At 52.0% G+C, this 21403-nt stretch overlaps 1 protein-coding gene across 11 annotated transcripts in view; it reads left to right on the forward strand.

Annotated features, from left to right (window-relative positions):
- MIF4GD (MIF4G domain containing) overlaps positions 1-21403 on the forward strand; it is a 22911-nt gene continuing 1508 nt past the window's right edge. The window contains exons 1-9 of one of the 11 annotated variants that reach the window (XM_032614988.1): positions 83-130; positions 645-688; positions 4248-4417; positions 4593-4748; positions 6422-6592; positions 11139-11322; positions 19897-20028; positions 20908-21017; positions 21219-21374. In XM_032614988.1, coding sequence (XP_032470879.1) covers positions 4286-4417; positions 4593-4748; positions 6422-6592; positions 11139-11322; positions 19897-20028; positions 20908-21017; positions 21219-21374 — 1041 coding nt within the window. In that variant the 5' untranslated portion in view covers positions 83-130; positions 645-688; positions 4248-4285. Of the gene's footprint in view, positions 131-162; positions 213-644; positions 689-4247; positions 4418-4592; positions 4749-6421; positions 6593-11138; positions 11323-12659; positions 12791-16248; positions 18211-18552; positions 18717-18882; positions 19074-19896; positions 20029-20907; positions 21018-21218; positions 21375-21403 lie in introns of those variants that run through there. The other 10 variants (XM_032614989.1, XM_032614987.1, XM_032614986.1 and 7 more) reach the window with 10 other exon arrangements.

Raw genomic sequence — 21403 nt, forward strand, 5'->3', positions numbered from 1 at the left:
CGGAAGCTGCGCGGTGATTGGCCCACAAGCCCGTCAGTTACTGCCAAGCGCAGTGAAGTTTTGCCGTTAGACTGCGTGAGGAGGGAGGGAGAGAAGAGTTCGGGGAACCGGGCCGCGCCTTTGGAGCCGGGTGAGTGACCTCTTCCTCCGCCCTCCTGGCACTCAGCTCGGGGAGCTGCACTCCCACTGCCCGGGGGCGCCTACACGCGCAGGTGCTTACGCGGGGGCGGGGACTGTACCCACACGTGTCGCGTCTGATCTGAGAAGCATCTTCAGGGACGCAGGAAGCAAAACCCTGGACACAGCCGGGGCACCTGTACATGCGGGTGCCCACCTTGTGGGCGTTTTCTCGGACTCGGGGAGAAAAAACACGCCCTGGAGCACACGTGGACCCTTGTGTCCACACGCGGAGACATCTGCAGAGACCCTCAGCTGAGCACGGGGGCTCACGGGCACAGACGCTCACCGCGGGGCACCGGCATGCCTGAACCCCAGGGACTTACGCAGTAAAAACAGGCGTGGCACGGCCGACTCATATACACACACCCCAGCCGCCCTGCCACTCACACCAGCGGCCCCTATCTTCTGGGTACTTTATTATATCATGCATATAATCATATTTCATGTTTATTTTGTCTCTTTAGATGGTTTTTTGGTACAAGAAGGAAATTTTGAACAAGCAGAAAAAGTAAGGCCACTACTGAATTATATTTAACAAGACCTTTCACGTGTATAAGGACTTTTACTTTTTTGACAGAGCTTATCACATATAGTAGTATCTCGTGTGATCCTCCCAGGAATCCGGCTAGGCAGGGCCACCATCATTCCCACTTTCCAGAAGAAAAAGCTGCCAAGGTACATGAGAGAGACAGACAGGATTTTTTTTTTTTTTGCGGTACGCGGACCTCTCACTGTTGTGGCCTCTCCCGTTGCGGGCCACAGGATCCGGACACGCAGGCTCAGCGGCCATGGCTCACGGGCCTAGGTGCTTGGCGGCATGTGGGATCCTCCCGGACCGGGGCACGAACACGCGTCCCCTGCATTGGCAGGCGGACTCTCAACCACTGCGCCACCTGGGAAGCCCGAGAGAGACAGAATTTTGACTCGGGCTTCTTGATCTGAGGTTTAAGGTTATGTCCAGCTATGCAGAGCTGCTTATTTGTAGAAATGCCTCCTTCCCTCCCTGACAGTAGGGATCTGACACTGCTCAGTGTGACCTGAGCAGTCTCTGGGCAACCTCCGGAGAGGCTTTGCCTCTCAGTCACCTGCCTCACGTTTAAACTGCTCCTCACAGGTGCCTGGGGAGTAGCAGCTTGAGTTAATGTCACAGAGTAGTTGATGGGAAAGTCGAGATCTCCTCCTTTGAGGGTCTGGGGAGAAGTTACTGGGGAGAAGTCTGGGGAGAATGGGCAAATTCCTGGCGGGAGTCGGGAGATTTCATACCATTAGACTTTTTTCTCTCTCTTTTTTATGGCTGTGCTGTGTGGTTTGTGGGATCTTAGTTCCCTGACCAGTGATCGAACCTAGGCCCCAGCAGTGAAAGTGCCGAGTCTAACCACTGGACCGCCAGGGAATTCCCCCATTAGACGTTCAATAAATGTTATTTTACAATACTTTGCTGATCGAGCCCCATGGAAATGTTAATTTTAAGGATGGATTGGAGTGCTATTTTGGTAGTTTCAGAAAAGTGAGGGCTTGGGGCTGAGGGATTGGTGTGGACAGAGTTCCAGGGAAGGTGAGAGGAGAAAAAGAAACAATGGGGTGAAGGTGTCACTGTGTGGGCCCTGATTTCCCTGTTACTAAAGGTATTCAAGAACTAGGTTAATTCTGAGGTCTCTTCTAAAATCATTTTATGTTTACTTTTAATTGGGCTTTGGGGGGGGCCATAATGAATTCAAGCAACGTAGAATTGTGTAAAGAAAAAGGGAGGGAATTTCCTGGTGGTCTGGTGGTTAGGACGCGGTGCTTCCACTGCAGGGGGCCCGGGTTCTATCCCTGGTTGGGGAGCTAAGATCCCACATGCCACGAGGCGTGGAAAAAAAATAAATGAAGTAGCGGGGAGGAGATCTGCCTTCCCTCTTCCCTTGCCAGCCCTACCCCCAAAGGTAACCTTACCAACCTGTTGATGTGTGTGTCCTTATAGACTTCCCTGCTATGCTTTATACGACTGTTGAGGGTGTATGTAGGTCTTGCTGTTTTTCTTTTGCAGAAGTTGGGTTACACTAGACATACAGTTCTGAAACCTGCTTTTTTCATGTTTTAGTCAATTGTGGACGTCTTTTCCAGTGTGTGTTTAGCTCTGGCTCATTCTTTTTTTTTTTTTATCTTTTTTTATTTTTGACTGTGTTGGGTCTTCGTTGCTGCACGCGGGCTTTCTCTGTTGTGGCAAGTGGGGGCTACTCTTCGTCACGGTGCGCAGGCTTCTCATTGCTGTGTCTTTTCTTGTTGTGGAGCACGGGCTCTAGGTGCGCAGGCTTCAGTAGTCGCAGCATGTGGGCTCAGTAGTTATGGCACGTGGGCTCTAGGGCACACAGGCTTCAGTAGTTGTGGCTTGAGGACTCTAGAGCTCAGGCTCAGTAGTTGTGGCGCATGGGCTCCGCATCATGTGAGATCTTCCCCACCCAGGGGTCAAACCTGTGTCCCCTGCATTGGCAGGTGGATTCTTAACCACTGCGCCACCAGGGAAGTCCGCTCATTCTTTTAATGGCTGCGTGGTGTCCTATTGCATGGAGGTGACTTAGTGTCTATCCCTCTATTTATAATCATTTGCATTATATCCAGTTTTATAAATAGTGATGCAATGCATGACATTTTACACACACATTCTAGTATTTCTCTAGAACAGTGGTTCTCCATCAGGGGCAGTTTTGAACCCCAGGAGGCATTTGTCAATGTCTGGAGACATTTTTGATTGTCACAAGGGGAGCGTGGGGATACTGGCATCTGGTGGGTAGAGACCAGGGGTACTGCTAAACATCCTACAGTGCTCAGGACAGCCCCCAACTACAAAGAATTCTTCATTCTAAAATGTCATTAGTGTTGAGGTCGGCTCTAGATAAAAATGGAATTAGATTTTTGGGGTTTTTTTGGCCATACTGCATGGCATGCGGGATCTTAGTTCCCCAACCAGGGATTGAACGTGCCCCCTGCAGTGGAAGCGTGGAGACTTAACCACTGCACCGCCAGGGAAGTCCCAGTTACTTGGTTTTTAATCATTTATTCAGTCATTGTTTTTAGAGCCTTTGGGGCATGCCAGGCACCGTGCTGGTCTCTGGAGATACCACTGTAACAAGGCTGAGTCCCCTACCTGTATGGAGACTGCCTCCTGTGGGCGGGGAGGACAGCACCTTAACAAGTGCTGTGGATGCTAGAAAGGACATGTGTACATCTTCTGGAGGGGATGCTCTTTAGCTCAGCTCTTTAGCTGAGCCCTGGAAGGTGAGAGGAACCAGTCTAGGGAAGAGTGAGGCTGCATTTCAGACATGGGAACAGTAGGTCCAGGGATGGGCCGGTAGATAGGAACGTAAACAGCATTTTCTAGGAACTGCTCAGAAGCACTGAGCCCACCCTGGCTGAAGAGACTGAACCGTGGTCCAGGGTGAGGTTGAAGAGTTGCGCCTGTATTATTTTGCAGCGTAACTCAGCTCCACTGCTGTGGGCGGGCCTGCGGTGTGTGCAAAGAATGGCGAAGGGTGATGCTGAAGGGCTCAGGGCCCTTTGGATCATGGCGGCTTGTTAGAGAATCCCAGGCCCCGTTCCTGGAGTCCGCGTGTCTGAGGTTCCCCCTCTGCGCTCAGCTTGAGGCTCTGCCCTCACGCTAACGCAGCCTGGGATTTCGCCTCAGTCAGGAGCTGGCCATAAAACCAGGTGTCTTGGAAAGCCAGCTGATCTCTGGAAGTGAACTGTTTCCTACCAAGCCTGTTCATTCACTCCATCAGCAAATATTAATGAGCATTTACTGTGGTGGGCTCTCTTCCGGGCACTGGAGTTACAGGGGTGGATGAATGAGACCAACGCCGTGTTTTCATGGGCTCGAATTCTAATGGGGGAGAGAGACAAGAAACAAAAGTATGGAATCAATGTCTGGTATATAAATGCTCTAAAGAAGAATAAAGCAGGATAAGGAGAGAAAAGGGATGTGGGCGCTGCTTTGGGGGGCTGGTCCGGGAGGACTGCTCTGAGGAGTGATGTGTGAGCCGGGGCCCTAAGACCTTGCTCTGGTATTTACTCCTGTCTCTTGCATTTAGCCTGAAGCTGATGGACATTGTATGGGCCACAGGCAGGGATGGTGGGCTATGACCCCAGAGCAGACGGCAGGAATGTCTCCAATCTCGAGGTGGCCGTGGCTGGGTCTGTGTCTGGACTTGTCACTCGGGTGCTGATCAGCCCCTTGGATGTCATCAAGATCCGTTTCCAGGTACCCTTTTTCTGTGTAACGGGCCAGAGGACAAGTTCACTCTTTTTTGCCAAAGCAGTTCCTAGAGCTTGCAGTTTTGTCAAGGAGAAGCACTTTGTTGCCTTTGTTACCGTCTCTGAAATCCCTCCTCGCCCCCCCCGCCGTCATCCTGACCGTTTCTCATCTTGATTCCTAGCTTCAGATCGAGCGCCTTTCTCGCAGTGACCCCAACGCGAAATACCACGGGATCCTGCAGGCTGGGAGACAGATTTTGCAAGAGGAGGGCCCAACAGCATTCTGGAAAGGACACATCCCAGCCCAGCTTCTCTCCATAGGCTATGGAGCTGTCCAAGTAGGTGGCAGGGGAAGCGGCCAGGCCCCTGGGGTCACACTGCCCAATGGGGGAGCCCAGGGTGGTGAGGCGTGTGCCTGGGCTTCCCCGGGGTAGGGCAGCAGGAGGCGGTCACACACTGCTCATTCATGTGGGCTGGCAAACTACCTGACAAATTGAAGACATAGTCAGACTGAGCTGTACTACAGGCATCCCCTTCCCCACATCCCCCAACCCTGGAGACCTAGCACCCGCTGAATATGAGGTGCTGCACCTAGGATACTGTCCTGACACCCAGCCCAGAGGGGCTTAGCAAGTGGCAATACAAATGCTTTTCATTTTTCAAAATAGCATTATTCACGTCCGTGCATCCTTTGAACTTCCTAACAACACTGTGAGGAAGGTGGAGCAGGTGTCGGTAGGTCGCAGAGAGGTTGAGTGAGCTGCCTGAGGCCACACAGCTTGTAGGTGGTGAGGCTAGGATTAGGATCCAGGCTTCTTGACCGTTGCTCATGAGTTTGTTCAGCTGAGCGCCAGTTTACCCCACGGCATCTAGTCTGTAGCTGTACAGTAGTGGTGACGGAAATAGCCAACCCCGTACAGTGCTCATAGGGGGCCAGGCCCCAGGTGAGGCACTTCACATCTGACACCTTACAACAGTCCTGTGGTAGGTTCTGTTGTCATCCTTATTTTACAGATGAGAAGACTGAGGCAGAGAGAGCTTAAGTCATTAGTCCAACCAACGTCACTAGCTAGAAAGTGGCAGAGCAGTCCCTGCCTGCTCTACGTATAACATGATTGCTCAGGTCACACGCACCTGCCTTGCCATCTCTGCGCCCAGCGCACAGATGCTGCATCCTGGTGGGTAAATGCAGCAACATGTGCTCTCAGGACCCCAAGCCATCTTGAGTTGGCTGGAGAAGGATCTGAGCCCAAGGAGGGCTGATACCACGGAATGTGGAATATGTGGAATTCTCCCAACAGAGTTTCAGCTCCAGGGCAGAATGTTTCTCAAACAGGGCCACTGCCAGCTGCATTAAAGGGGTCCCCAGCCTAGAGTCAGATAACGGCCATCTTTTTCCAGTTCTCAGAAAACTAAGTGATGAGTAGAATTTTCTTTTTTATTCTTTTTTTTTTTTTTTTTTGGCCTCGCCATGCAGCTTGCGGGATTGTAGTTCCCCCACCAGGGATTGAACCCGGGGCCACAGTGAGAACACCAAGTCCTAACCACTGGACTGCCAGGGAATTCCCGAGTAGAATTTTCTTTTTCTTTCTTTCTTTCTTTTTTTTTTTTTTTAAATATTTATTTATTTATTTGGTGTGTCGGGGTCTTAGTTGCAGCATGCAGGATCTTTTTTTTTTAGTTGCAGCATGTGGGATCTAGTTCCCTGACTAGGGGTTGAACCTGGGCTCCCTGCACTGGGAGTGCGGAGTCTTAGCCACTGGATCACCAGGGAGGTCCCCCAAGTAGAATTTTCTGATATAAAAATTTTCTCATGTATTCTCTTAACCCTTGGGTATTTGGCTCTGCTCAGAGTATGAAAGGGCATCTGAGCTTTGCACAGTTACGTGTTCATTGTATTCTGACCCTACTCAAGAAGAGTAGTATCTCCTGGTCCCTAGGATAGGCCCCGCCTGGGTCACGGGTGCATTTCGGGGGGTGTTTTCCATGACACTGTCACACACTCTTGCAGTTTTTGTCGTTTGAAGTTCTCACCGAGCTGGTGCACAGGGCCAGCGTGCGCGATGCCCGAGACTTCTCCGTGCATTTTGTGTGTGGCGGCCTGTCTGCCTGTGTGGCCACCCTCACCGTACATCCTGTGGACGTGCTACGCACCCGCTTTGCAGCGCAGGGTGAGCCCAGGGTGAGTGGCCAGGCCAGAGAAGGGGCGCCCAAGGGACGAAGGGCGTCCCAGGGTGGGGGCTGTTTTCCTTAGAGGGAACAAAGCCGGGGGGACCTGGGGTTTTCAGGCCATCCTTCAGCCTGTTCCTGAAACCCGTAATGGTTCTTGGCAACAGACAAGGTGCTCACAACCTCACGAGGGACACAGAACCTGCAGGGGAAACAGAGCAAATACCAAATCGGGACAGGGAAGGCATCTGGGAAAGTGAGACTTGAGATTCTATTGCTGTATTATTGGGAGGGAGGTTTTGGTTTCCAGAAAGAATGGATTGGAGGAAATGGGATCATTGAGTCAGACTCAAGGAAGAACTGACTGAGTGAAAGCAAGGGATTAAACCCTCAAATAGATGCCCCATCCCCCCTCCGCCCACCATAATCTCTGTTTCTTGGACATACATAAGAATAGCATAGGATACTGTTGATGGGGAATGATATTTTGCTTAAGAATTTGATCTGGGACCAGCTAAGAATAACTGTGGTTTCAGCTGTGCCAGTTTTTTGTGTTGCCTGGGGTGGAGATTCTGGGTTGGGGATCTGACATTCTGATAAATTTTTTGGTTCAGAAATGCAAAGTGCCCCAGGAACAGTCTAGAAGAAAACGACTGGGGCACGAGAGCTGGGTCACTCTGTGTGACACTGCAGTGGAAAATAGAGGTTTGGGGTGATTGCCCTGGTGGAGAAATGAGATGAGGGGTCCTAGGAACGGAGTAGAGAAATGGAGGGGAAGGATGTTTATAGAGGGGACAGACCTCAGCAACATGGTGGCTGCTGGGATGAAGAGAATGGCTGGTGACAGTCCTTCAGGTTCCCTGTTCTGCGTGTGCTATAATCCTCTTTTGTTACTTTCCAACCTTTAGTACAAGTCTATGAGAAGAAAAAAGGGAAAACATCATTAAGAAAAGAATAGCATATTTCTTCTTAGGCTTAGCCAGTTGAGATGTTGGATTCTAGATTCTGGAATGGCTGGAAAATTGTGTGTGAAAGTGAGGGGAAAAGATTTATTTAAAAATTGCAAAACTCTCCACCTTCTTTAGACTAGTAGCATCCATAGTGTAAATCCTCACATTTCTTAAAACAATCAATAAACTGGGCTTCCCTGGTGGCGCAGTGGTTAAGAATCCACCTGCCAATGCAGGGGACACGGGTTCGAGCGCTGGTCCGGGAAGATCCCACATGCCATGGAGCAACTGAGCCCGTGCGCCGCAACTACTGAGCCTGCTCTCTAGAGCCCGCGAGCCACAACTACTGAGCCCGTACACCACAACTACTGAAGCCCGCTCGCCTACAGCCCATGCTCCGCAACAAGAGGAGCCCGCAATGAGAAGCCCGCGCATCGCAGTGAAGAGTAGCCCCCGCTCGCCGCAACTAGAGAAAGGCGGCACACAGCAACGAAGACCCAACGCAGCCATAAATAAATAAATAACCTATAAAGTGTATAAAGGTTAAAAAGACAGATAGTTCTTCATGAACTATAATGAAAAACACCAGCCGCCCCCCGATTCTATTCTCCAGAGGCAAGCACTTTTAATATTTGTGTGCTGCTTCCGTAATTTACCTCCTAATTCAAAGTAACATGCTCCTTCTCTTTCTTCCTTTCCTTCTCAGTTTTAAATGATAGACATTAACTACTGACTGCTACTATGGAAGACGAGGATTTAACTCTTTCACCGTCACCCTTGGGTGTGCTTGTGCTTCCTCACCTGAGTGCAGTACAACTGATTAACAGATTTTTGGCTAAATCAGTACTCAGTGTTTATGCTATTATGATTATGTAAATGTTACTGCTGAGCCTCAAAACATATTATGATTATGTTTTCTTTTGTATTTTTGTCTTTCCTGAAGTTGGCAATTGCTTTGTATTTTATTTGTTTTGCTTTCTACATGCTTATCACAAATTCACTTTCAAACAATCTCCCAATAGGGTGAGCCTGTGGTCATCAGTCCCATGTTTTTATGGAGCCCCTCATGGAGCCCCGCACCCTTGAACCCTTCACCCTATGGCTTCGATCTAGACTGTTTGCTCCAGGACGATGGCCAGCTATTCTCTTAGGAATTCTCACGTAGGAGCCCATGTCTTCTCTTTCTTGATTAGTCCCTCATTTTGTGGAGCACATCCTGAGGTATAGCTTCCTTACAGAAGCCTGATAGAAAATGCCTTTATTTTCCCCTTGCACTTAACTGATGATCTGGGTGTAGAATTCTAGGTAGCTCTCCGTATTGCTGAAGAGGCGTCCGGAACCATCCTGATGACTAACCCTTTAGATGAAGGCATCCACTTCGCCCTCTTGGGAACTTTCAGGATCTTTTTTTTTTAACTTTTCTGTGGCCCCACCATGCGGCACGTGGGATCTTGGTTCTCCAACCAGGGCTCGAACCCACACCCCCTGCAGTGGAAGCGTGGAGTCTTAACCACTGGACCACCAGGGAAGTCCCTCAGGATCTTTTCTTGATCCCTGGCATTCTAGAAATTTACCAGTGGAGTGCCCCAGGGTGGGTCTCTTTCATTCATTGTGATGGGCACTTCCTGGGCCCTTTAGTCTGGACACATGTTCTTCATGCCTGGAAAATGGTCATGAATTATTTATTCACAATTGCCTGCCCTCTTTTTTTCTTTTTCTTTCTGGAATTCATGTCAGTTGGACACTAGACATCCTGGATTGATCCTCTGATTGACTTATCTTTTATTTACCATTCTGGGAGGTTTCCTTACTTTTATCATTTGGGCCCTCTTGAGTTTAAATAATGTCTGCTAACATATGTTGGTTCCTAAGGACTGTCTTTGGTTTGTTTGTTTCAGTCAGGTTTATTAAAGCATAACTTGCACAGTAAAATCCACTCTTTAGCATACAGTTCTGTGACTTTTGACAAATGCATACAGTCACGTAACCACTAGCACAATCAAGATACAAAACAGAAGTTCCATCACCCCCTGATTTCCTCCTGTCCTTTGTAGTTTGTCCCTCCCCACCTCCAGCCTTCAGTAACCACTGGTCTGTTTTCTGTCTGAAGTTCTGCCTTTTCCAGAATGTTACATAAATGGAATTATGCCCTGTGTAGTTGTTTGAGTAGGCTCCCTTCACTTGGTAGATGCATTGGAGATGTGTCCGTGGGGTGCCTGTGAGTAGTTGGCTCCTTTTTTTTTGCGGTTCGCGGGCCTCTCACTGTTGCGGCCTCTCCCATTGCGGAGCACAGGCTCCGGACACGCAGGCTCAGCGGCCATGGCTCACAGGCCCAGCCGCTCTGCGGCATGTGGGGTCTTCCCGGACCAGGGCATGAACCCGTGTCCCCTGCATCGGCAGGTGGACTCTCAACCGCTGCGCCACCAGGGAAGCCCTGACCCTCTGCTTTTATCATGAAGGTGATGCCTTCTCTGTGGTCTCAGGATATTAGTTAAAATTTCGTGGGTGGTTTCTTTTTGCTGTAGTTTTCTTCTGCTATATCTATACGGTCTCTTCCTTCCAAATGACTTCTCCTGCCCCTCATCAATCATTTTGGCCTCTGTTTTGGGGGAGGCTTTCCTCAAATGTCTGGTGACTCTTGGCTGCCAGCTTGGTGTTAAGAGGGCACACAGAAAGCAGAGTGGCACTCTGGCACATGGGCAGCTTGATGCCCGATGGCCTTCCTCTGAGGCCCGGCCCTTTCATGCAAGTCCCCAGGGCGAAAGCCTTCGATGTGGCTGCCAGCATCTGGGAGCCAAGTGTGAAGAGGGAGCACCTGGGAGCCAAGTGTGTACTGTCCCTGCTCAGTACAGACTTCCCCTCGGTCACCCTCTTGTCAGTGCAGTGCTTCCCGCACCCACAGCCAGGCAGATTCAGCCCCTCTGGTCCACTGCAAAGAATATATGCCAAATAGAAGTGTACTGAAAAATCAGTGGCTCTTCGTGCATAAAGATCACCTGTTGATGGTTTCAGAAAGGTTAAGTATATGCATATGGCAAAAAAATCCAGATAGCATAAAATGGTCATAGTGAATCTCCTTCTTCCCCCATCCCTCCCCTGTCCCCCTGTTTCCCGCTGTGGCGGTAATAAGGTTACTGTTCCTCCTTTCTTGTGTGTCCTTGTGGGGCATAGTCTCTGCATCCAGTTTGTTTCCTCCACAGACACTACGCCTGCTTTTCATGTCCTGCTGGGTTCACTTAACTGTATATTTGGGGGAGTCTTCCCTATCGATCGTCTAGACTGCATCTTCCTGTTGTAATTGCTACACTATGTTCTTTTGAACAGGTGTGCCGTAATTTATATAACCGATCACCCAAGGGTGGGCTTCACACCTTTTGCTGTTCCGCATACTTTTGTGCACTCCTTGGCATATCTCAGTCGTGTAAATAGCTAGAAGGGGAGCTGCCAGACAGTCCCACCCTTGGAATTTTTGTCCAGCATTTTCTTTGTCCTTCTGGCAGGAGAAGTAATGCTCCTAGTAGCTGGTTTCTGGACAAGGGGAAATACAGCTGGTGGGCTGGGTTCTCGGGCTGAAACGATTTCACTCATCATTGCATGTGTGGTGTCCAGGTCTATAAAACCCTGCGAAACGCCGTGGTGACCATGTACAGGACCGAAGGCCCCTTGGTCTTCTACAAAGGCTTGAACCCCACCTTGATCGCCATCTTCCCCTACGCTGGGTTCCAGTTCTCCTTCTACAGCTCCTTGAAGCACGCATATGAGTGGGCCATGCCAGCCGAAGGAAAGAAAAACGGTGAGACTGGCCTCATGGGAAAGGGAATCTGGGTCCCACTCCGCCCCACTCCCAAGCCGTAGCATCTCTTTCTGAATCAGGCAGGAAATAAAGTTTTCCTGCAGAAGCTAAGACACCACAGATCTCTGAACCCACAGCTCTGTAATACAGCCAACAAAACAAATCCATTCACTCACAGATGACTTTATTTCTTTCGGCTCTTGCCACCGTAATTTCCAACTACCGGTCATGGTTTTCATTTTTGTCAAAGGTCCAACTTGCAAACAGCCTGGTTTTGCTTATGTGTTTGGTTTGGTTTTCCTTTGGGGACTCTGGGGAGGGGGATGGGCATCCTGTTCCCTCCCAAGCCTTGAACTGAGTCGCATGGCCGAGCCTGCAGGCCATTACTGCCTCCAGCTGGGGTGATTACTGTTAAAGGCGCACACCCCTTCTGCCACCAGCCTGTCCAATCAGCAGTCCATTGTCGTTCCTTTTTAAAAAATTTTTTTATTTATTTATTTTTGGCTGTGTTGGGTCTTCGTTCCTGCGTGCGGGCTTTCTCTAGTTGCGGCGAGCGGGGGCTACTCTTTGTTGCGGTGCGCGGGCGTCTCACTGCCGTGGCTTCTCGTTGCAGAGCACGGGCTCTAGGTGCACAGGCTTCAGTAATTGTGGTTCGCGGGCTCTAGAGCACAGGCTCAGTAGTTGTGGTGCATGGGCTTAGGTGCTCCGTGGCATGTGGGATCTTCCCAGACACGGGCTTGAAACTGTGTCCCCTGCATTGGCAGGCAGATTCTTTTTTTTTAACTTTTTGGCTGCGTTGGTTCTTTTTTAAAAATATTTATTTATTTATTTATGGCTGTGTTGTGTCTTCGTTGTTGCGTGCGGGCTTTCTCTAGTTGAGGCGAGCGGGGGCTAGCCTTCCTTGCGGTGCGCAGGCTTCTCATTGCAGTGGCTCCTCTTTGTTGTAGAGCACGGGCTCTAGGCACGTGGGCTTCAGTAGTTGTGGCACGTGGGCTCAGTAGTTGTAGCTCGTGGGCTCTAGAGCGCAGGCTCAGTAGTTGTGGCTCATGGGCTTAGTTGCTCTGCGGCACGTGGGATCCTCCCGGACCAGGGCCCGAACCCATGTCCCCTGAATTGGCAGGCAGATTCTTAACCACTGCGCCACCAGGGAAGCCCTGTCTGTTGTCATTCTTCCTGAGGTGGTGTCTGGTTCTCTCGCTCCTGGATTAAATTCTTCCAAGATCGAGGATGCTTGTAGGTTTGGGTTTTCTGGTCGAGGATTAGACTGTATAACCTTGAAATTTACCCTAGATTGCATTTCTCTCATATTTCCCCTCCATCCCACTTCTCTGGTTCAGGGAACTTCAAAAACCTGCTTTGTGGCAGTGGAGCTGGAGTCATCAGCAAGACCCTCACGTATCCCCTGGACCTCTTCAAGAAACGGCTACAGGTTGGAGGGTTTGAGCAGGCCCGAGCCTCCTTTGGCCAGGTGAGATGTCCCTCTGCAGAGAGCTCTGATTCCAGCCCCTCACTGGGCACATGAAGGAACTGGGTCAGCTCCTGTCCATTGGGCAGCTTTCGCCCCCATAGCCCTCTCAGCCCCTGCATGTCCCCGGTGTCGATGAAAAATTAATCAGTTGATCTAAGAAAGAATCGGAAAATTTTATTCCAGCCAAATTTGAGGATTATAACCCGGGAAGAGCATCTCAGAAAGCTCTGAGAACTATTCCACCTGCTAGAAGTTAAGACACAGTTTATATAAGTTTTTTGAGACAAAGGGCTGTGCATCAAATGACATTTTTGAGGGGTTTTTTTGGCTGTGTTGGGTCTTCCTCTAGTTGCAGTGAGTGGGGGCTACCCTTTGTCGTGGTGCGCGGGCTTCTCATTGCGGTGGCTTCTGTTGTTGTGGAGCACGGGCTCTAGGCATGCTTCACACATGTGGAGCACGTGCTCTAGGCTTCAGTAGTTGTGGCAGGCGGGATCATTAGTTGTGGCTCACGCGCTCTAGAGATCAGGCTCAGTAGTTGTGGCACACGGACTTAGCTGCTCTGCGGCATGTGGGATCTTTCCAGACCAGGGCTTGAACCCATGTCCCCTGCATTGGCAGGCGGATTCTTAACACTGTGCCACCAAGGAAGCCCCAAATGACATATTATTACTTTTTTTAAGATAAATTTATTTATTTTTGGCTGAGTTGGATCTTCGTTGCTGCACACGGGCCTTCTCTAGTTGGGGCAGGCGGGGGCTACTTTTCGTGGCAGTGCGCGGGCTTCTCATCGTGGTGGCTTCTCTTGTTGCGGAGCATGGGCTCTAGGTGCACAGGCTTCAGTAGTTGTGGCACGTGGGCTCAGTAGTTGCGGCTTGCGGGCTCTAGAGCATAGGCTCAGTAATTGTGGTGCACGGGCTTAGTTGCTCTGCGGCATGTGGGATCTTCCCGGACCAGGGCTCGAACCCGTGTCCCCTGCATTGGCAGGCGGACTCTTAACCACTGCCACCAAGGAAGCCCCAAATGACGTATTATTGCCAGTTCACAGAATCCAGTTCTAAGCAACATCGTGGTGGGTCATGTGACCCCTTACAAGATCAAGAAGGAATGTTATCTTTTTAAGGAGTTGTCTTGTTGATGCTGGGAGAATGTTGCTCTCTATGGTTGAGCAGGTATTCCTGGGAGAGGGTTTGGTCAATGCATAATGCACAGTGTGGAGAGAGAGGAGGCCAAAGGGCAGAGAAGAATTTTTATGTTTAAATTTTTCTTGTCTTGCCATAAAATATGAATTTTATTTCACACTGGGGACCCCTGAGCACAAGGGAAGCCACAAGCAAAGCCCTGTGTGTACTGGACACTGTTTAAAGACCCAGGAAAAGGCACACTCATAGTGCCTGCTCTTAAAAAGCATTCAGAGGAATTACCTGGTGGTCCAATGGTTAGGGCACGGTGCTTTCACTGCCATGACCCAGGTTTGATCTGTACCGCAAGGAAGAGTAGTCCCCGCTCGCCACAGCGAGAGAAAACCCGAGCACAGCAACAAAGACCCAATGCAACCAAAAATAAATAAATAAATTTGTTAAAGTAAGTAAATAAATAATTCCATCACCACCCACGCAGAGATAATCACACAGAACCTTTAGCTGTAGTCTTTCTTTTTTTAAAGATTCTTTTTTTTAAACGTTTTTAGTTTTATTTCATTTTTGGCCACGCGGCATGTGGGATCTTAATTCCCCGACCAGGGATCGAACCCGCGCCCCCTGCAGTAGAAGCGCAGAGTCTTAACCACTGGACCACCAGGGAAGTCCCTGTAGTCTTTCTTTCTTCCTTCCTTCCTTCCTTCCTTTCTTTCTTTTATTGAAGTATACTTGATTTATAATATTATGTTAGTTTCAGGTGTACAACATAGTGATTCAATATTTTTATAGATTTTATTCCATTTAAAGTTATTATAAAATAATGGCTATATTTCCCTGTGCTGTACAATATATCCTTGTTGCTTATTTATTTTTTGCATAGTAGTTTGTACCTCTTAATTCCCTACCCTTATCTTGCCCCTGCCCCCTTCCCTATCCCCACTGGTAACCATTAGTTCGTTGTCTATGTCTGTGAGTCTGTTTCTGTTTTGTTATATTCATTCATTTGGTTTTTTTGTTTGTTTTGTTATTTATTTATTTATTTATATATTTCTGCATTGGGTCTTAGTTGCTGCACGCCAGTTTTCTCCAGTTGCAGTGAGCAGGGGCTACTCTTCATTGTGGTGTGCGGGCTTCTCACTGCGGTGGCTTCTCTTGTGGAGCACGGGCTCTAGGCACACAGGCTTCAGTAGTTGTGGCACATGGGCTCAGTAGTTGTGGCTCGCGGGCTCTAGAGCACAGGCTCAGTAGTTGTGGCACACAGGCTTAGTTGCTCCGCGGCATGTGGGATCTTCCCGGACCAGGGCTCAAACCCATGTCCCCTGCATTGGCAGGCGGATTCTTAACCACTGCACCACCAGGGAAGCCCCATTCATTTGTTTTATTTTTAAGATTCCACATAAAAGTGATAACATACACTGTTTGTCTTTCTCTGACTTATTTCACTAAGCATAACACCACCTAGGTCCATCCGCGTTGTAGTTTTATTCCTTTACATAAATAAACATATGTTTAACAAAAATGGGGTTTACACACAAGGTTTTATAACCTCCTTCTTCCTTTTACCAACTTGTCTTGAAAAGATGGTTTGAATTTGGATAGGGAGAGTTGGTGAGAGCTCAAGACAGAGAAGGGAGGCCCTGCTCCTCACAGAGCTTTAGCGTGAGCAGGTATGGCTGGAGGTGTGCGGGCACTGAGGGTGGACCAGTGGGGAAAGGCAGATCAGGGAGGGAAGTTGAGGCCACATGGTGAAACGCCCTGAACACCACGCCGTGGGGCTTGGACTTGATTCTTTGTAATATCATTGTCATCACCAGCGTCGGGAGTTACTGGAGCTCTGGGAGGGGAGCGAGGCTTGAGTAGAGCTGTGCCTTGGGGACACGGGTCTAGCATCAGTTCGTGGTCAACTGGAGGTGGCCAGGCTGGCGCCGCTGGTCAGGCTCAGAGCTAACAAGGGGCCGGTTCAGATCTACTGCCCAAGGGGGACCAGGAGGGATGGGCGCACAGTCAGAGGCACCCCTGGGAAGAGGGTCCAGAGCTCTCTCTGGGTCCTCAAAAGCCACTGTCAGTGGAGCCTCCAGGGCAGGAAGGAGCTCTGTCCAGTGCTGATTTCCAGGCACTTCCTCTGTTAAGTCTGAATTAGCCCAGTTGGAAGAGAAAGAATGAGGTTAACTTATTCTGTCTTTTTTGCATTCATTCCTTTGTCCAGCAAGTATTTATTGGGTGCTTGAACGTGCCAGGCTCTGTGTTGACAAAAGAACAGAGCTCACACCCATGTTGCCATCACCTCCTCTCTCCTCAACTGGAGAACCTTCCTCTCCCCAGGTGCGAAGCTACAAGGGCCTCCTGGATTGTGCCAGGCAGGTGCTGCGAGAGGAGGGTGCACAGGGCTGCTTCAAAGGCCTGGCCCCCAGCCTGCTGAAGGCTGCCCTCTCCACCGGCTTTGTGTTCTTCTGGTACGAGCTCTTCTGTAACCTCTTCCACCACATGAAGAAGGCAGACAGCTAGCCTCGAGGGCAGGAAGGGTGGCCTGAGGTCCTTCCCTGGAGGGGCCCTCATGAAGAACGCTTGATCTACCATCCCGTGTTGCACTGAGAGGTGTTGCCCGGCCCCTCCCTCCAGGCCAGCTGTCCTGGGCACGAAGAGCCGTCGGCAGCAGCCTGGATTCCACCAGAAGGGCAAAGGGGGTTCTCCACGGGAGAGCACGGGGCGAACGCAGGACTTGGTCTGCGGGGACCCAGCCCCGCCAGTCAGAAGGGGCTGGACGTTTCTCCTCTGTGTGATGCACACTCAGGACAACAGCTGCCCTCCTGCACGCCTTCGCTCCGGCTGCCCAGAGAACTCTCCTGCGTCTGGGTGGGCCGTAGCTTGAGTGTGAGGCTGGGGTCAGGCCTTTACAGGGGTCTGGTCCCCACACCTGGGTTCTTACTCCCACCAATTATTTAATAGACATTAAAACTAAAAACACATTCCTTATCTGACTCCTCCGTCTTCCCTTCCAAATCACATCCCTTCTCCCCAAGTCTGAGGGAAGGGATCCCTGCCTTCCCTAAACTCTACTTTTCCCAGCAGTTGCATTCCTCAGGCAGCTTTGCTTCTAGCTCTGGGGGAAGAATCCCAGCTCAATCAGTCACTTTATAAACTCCACCCTGCTCAGATCTTCGTGTCTATAAAGGCACCACTCGGGCTGTTCTCTCCCTGGACAGGCTGGTCGCAGCCCGTGGGCCTCGAGGGAAAGCAGACCCCAGCAGCCCCACAGGCAGTGGGGGGATGTGCTGATGGGGAGAGGCGCCGGTAAAGGCAGCAGCCCTTTTCCCGTCTACTGGGATCACTCCTCTTTCCCTGTGGGCTGGGTTAGCCCTCCTGGGTGGGTGGGAGCTTACAGCTGGGCCAGTGAGCATCTGCTGCCCGCTCAGGGTGCTCCTGCTGGGTCTGGCGTGGTGCTGTGTGCATCCTCTGTAGTCCCGGAAAGAGGGGGTTGTGCAGGCAGCCTGCTGCATGCACAGTTGGTGCTCCGGGAGTTGTCAGGGCACAGGAACCCACGACAGACACCCATCGAGGCACGGTTAGGGGTATGAGAGGAGGAAAACCTACAGAACACACCCACCACTTTCCACCCCAGCGGAGCCTGGCCTGAGAGGTTGGCTGTGCAGGGGGAGCCCTGTGCAGGACTTAGAGCCTGACCTCGCCTCAGCCCCGGCTCCAGCCTTTGAGCAGGTCTTGAGTGGGTGTCATGGCTCTCGGTCCCCATGGATCCTGGGCCCTTTCTCACCATTACTGTTTCGTCCCTGGTCTGGGGCTTTGTGATGTGTCTGGTCCCCATAATCCTGAAGCCTCCCTGCTCTTGATTGCTGATTAAGAAGGTTCACCTGTGGCTGGAGGGCTCCCACACCCACAGGTTTTTTGGCAGGCAAGGCTTGCAGCTGCCTGGATGTATTTTTTGTGAAATTCCACTGAAGTAAACTTCGTTCTCTCCAGCTCTCCCACTCATTGGTTTCTTTTGCTGCAGCTGGGATTGTCTTCCTCGCTCATTTTCTGGTGGCCGCTTTGGCAGCTCTTTGAACAGGAGGAGCGAGCTTTGGATACAGGAAACTGCCATCAGCACTTCCTTCTCGTCTAAGCGATGGGACGAGACGGTTCTTTTCCAGCCTCTTCTGTATGCTCTCCTGCAACCCAGGGCTGACCTCAGAGGTGGCCCTGTCTGGGCTGCTGGGCCCGCGCCTCACCCCCTTGTCCCTCCAGGGACAAGACACTTCCCTGGAGTGTCTTGTCCCGACCAAGACGGACTGAGCCAGGGGCTTGCTCAACCTCAGGGTCACTCCAAACACCTTGGGCGCCGCAAGTTGGCAACTGGGATCCTTTCTCTCGGGCTGGCCCATTGATTTTCAACTTATTTTACCAATATCGTTTGTACTTGGAGTAGGAGAGCGGCTTAGTGGGACTTGATCCTCAAAGCCCTTACGACCTCCCTGCCTTCTCCGCTTTGGGGGGAGGGGGTGGGAGTGGGGAGCACACGGCCACCACCTGTTAAGTCCTTCCCCTCCAGCCCTCTTCTCTGCCCTCCCACCTTTCTCCCTCCCGCTGCCCGGCTGCGGACCACGCCCTCCGCAGGCCCCTCCCACGCCGCGCGGCCGGGCCAGTCCCCTGACCCCGTTGTAACCTGAGCTCTAGCGTGGGGCGGGGAGAGGGAGAGTGTTAGCGCTCAAGACCCAGGGCTTAATGCGGGCTGAGGAGCAGGTCCACCCCAATACCGAGGAGCCGGTGTGGTCCCGGATAGCCCGTGGGAGAGCCGGGTGAGGAGAGGACAGGGGCGGTGGAAGCAGTGTCGCGGGCGTTCTGCGCGGCCCCATGCCAGGAACCTTCGGGCAGGCCTGGCCGGGCGGCGAGGGCAGCGACCTCGGGGCTCCGGCAGGTGGCGCTGGCGAGGCGGTCCCAGGCCCCGCCCCGCCGCCCCGCCGCCCCGCCGCCCCGCCGACCCGGGTCCCGCCGCGCCACCGCGCTAGGAAATGACCTAAGCGGCGGCGAGGCGCGCACAGCATGCCCCTCGAGCGGCCTTCGGGCACGCGGGCGTGGCGCCGGCGCGGCAGGTGGGTCCCGGCGCTCCCGCCAACTCTCCAGCCCACGGGAAGGGCGTTCGGGAAGCTGCCCAGGTCTGGAGACCCCTAAGGTCCTCTCCTTTGGCCATGGGGGAGGCACCGAGTGCGGAGAGGGGACTCCAAAGGGGACCACCTCTGGGGGACACGTCACCTCGCTCCTCTCCTTAAGGAAGGATCCAGAATGGAGCTCAGGACTCTCAGGGAGTCCTGAGCGGGCAGGGCCGAGTTTCTGCCACTCGAGAGGCCAGTTTAACTAGTCTGTCCCGAGGAGAAGCTGGCCAGGACGAGGGGAGTCAGGGCAGCAGAGACGCTTCTGCACCCAGCCCTCTGGCCGGCCCCACCCCGAGGGCAGGAGGAGTGGGCTTTCTGGGCCGAGGACTCTGACTAAAGGGAGGGAGAGGGTTGCGGAGAGGGGCTTGGACCCCTGCTGGGACAGAGCTGTCCGAAGCGTGGAGTCCCTAGCCCTCTCACTAGCCAGGAGCCATGCTGGACCAGCAGCTTCCAGGTCGGCATATATATAGGCAGGGGAAGTGTTTAATATCCACATATCCACCCTCACCCCACCCCTTGGTGTCGGCTGAGAAAAACCCTGCCTGCTGCTGGGACTGGAGGGTAGACGCATTCACCCTTCATCTCTTTACTCTTGTGTAATCCCAGAAGCTACAGGGGTTCTTTAATTGAGCAGCAGGTGCCTGGCTGGTGCCCAGTCTCCACCAGAAGCCAAGCTTGGCGGGCACCCAGCCAACCACTGAATGCCATGGACTGCCCAGGAGCACCTGTCTCAAGCACTGGCCAGTCCTGCCGCGGGCCGGGAGAGCTGGGAGCCCTGGCCCCGTGCGCCACACCTGAGTCCTCTCCTGCTGTCTCTCCTCTCCAGGTGCTGTCATTAGTCCCAACCTCGGAAAGAGCTGCTGCAGCTGGATCGTCATGGGGGAGCCCAGGAGAGAGGAGTATAAAATCCAGTCTTTTGACGCAGTGACACAGCAGCTGCTGAAGACAGCCCTCAAAGGTGAGCATGCGGAGCCCCCTGAGCCTGGGCCCAGAGCCACAGAGGAGGGGCCGAGGGGCCAGGCCTGGAGTACTGAGCCTTCGCCCGGCTTTGCTCAGCCCTCTCCCTTCACTTTCTCAGAATAGGAGTCAGCAACGTAATTCTGGAACTGGAAGACAAGCTACATTTAGGCCAGTATTTGGCAGTATGAATCAGAGTCACCCCCTCAGATTGTAAAGCCTTTTTTTAAAGTTTAGGTGCCCATGAGAGGAGAGTGAGGCACAGAGAACACAGTTCCTGCCCCTTAAGTCCTTACGCTGGACCTGGTTTGTGCGTTGCTGCAGCCAGCTCTCTTGAATGTGCAGAGCTGCCTGACGTGGGACAGAGGATGGAGTGTTCTGCTTGGCAGGGGAGCTACAGTAATTGTCCTGGACCAGTGCCTTCTTGCAGCACTTTCAGGACAGAAGTTTGACTCAGCTAACGATTAGCAGTGCCCATCACGTGCCAAGCTAAGCCTGTGGGGAGGCCCTGCCTGGCCGGCTCTTGTCAGGGGTTCACATGTGTGTATTATAAGAACACTTTCTTCCGTGAAATGGCTGTCAAAGGCATTGGCATTCAGTGTTCCATCCTCAGCCTAGGGCTAGGAAAAGATGTGTCCTAAAAAAACGAGCGTTCTTTGATTCTCTAACAGCCACATAACCCTCCCTGTCTCTTCTGATTGGGCCATCAGGAGGCTCACGGCCGCAGCTGCTCCTTGTGTAGTTTCCTGTTTCCTGGTCTCTTTAAATGGAAGCGTATAATGGGACTGCTCTTCTGTGAATATCTTGAATCCTTTAGAAGCAGGTGGAGGCAAACGTGATAATTAAGCAGCTCTAGACTCCCCACCTGTCTTTACCCTAGATCCAGGTGCCGTGGACTTGGAGAAAGTGGCCAATGTGATTGTGGACCATTCTCTGCAGGACTGTGTATTCAGCAAGGAAGCAGGACGCATGTGCTACGCCATCATTCAGGTTGGGTGGGGCTGGTAGAGAAGGGGACGCTTTGAGGAAGGTGCTTCAGGAGTGGGCAGAGGCCTGGCCAGCAGGGCAGAGATGCAAAGGGCTGGCCTCAGAGGCGAGAGAGGAGGACAGCAGGATCCTCGGCCTTGGAAGCTTGGGTGGAGTTGCGACGGCCCGGTGACCGCCCTTCACCACTCTTTCCCTGGCTCACAGGCAGAGAGCAAGCAAGCAGGCCAGAGTGTCTTCCGCCGCGGACTCCTCAACCGGCTACAGCAGGAGTACCAGGCTCGGGAGCAGCTTCGAGCCCGCTCCCTGCAGGGCTGGGTCTGCTACGTCACCTTTATCTGCAACATCTTTGACTACCTGAGGGTGAGGCCCTGCCAGCCACATCCTGTGCG

This window comes from Phocoena sinus, chromosome 20 (genome assembly GCF_008692025.1).
Source record: "Phocoena sinus isolate mPhoSin1 chromosome 20, mPhoSin1.pri, whole genome shotgun sequence".
NCBI classification, from domain to species: Eukaryota; Metazoa; Chordata; class Mammalia; order Artiodactyla; family Phocoenidae; genus Phocoena; species Phocoena sinus.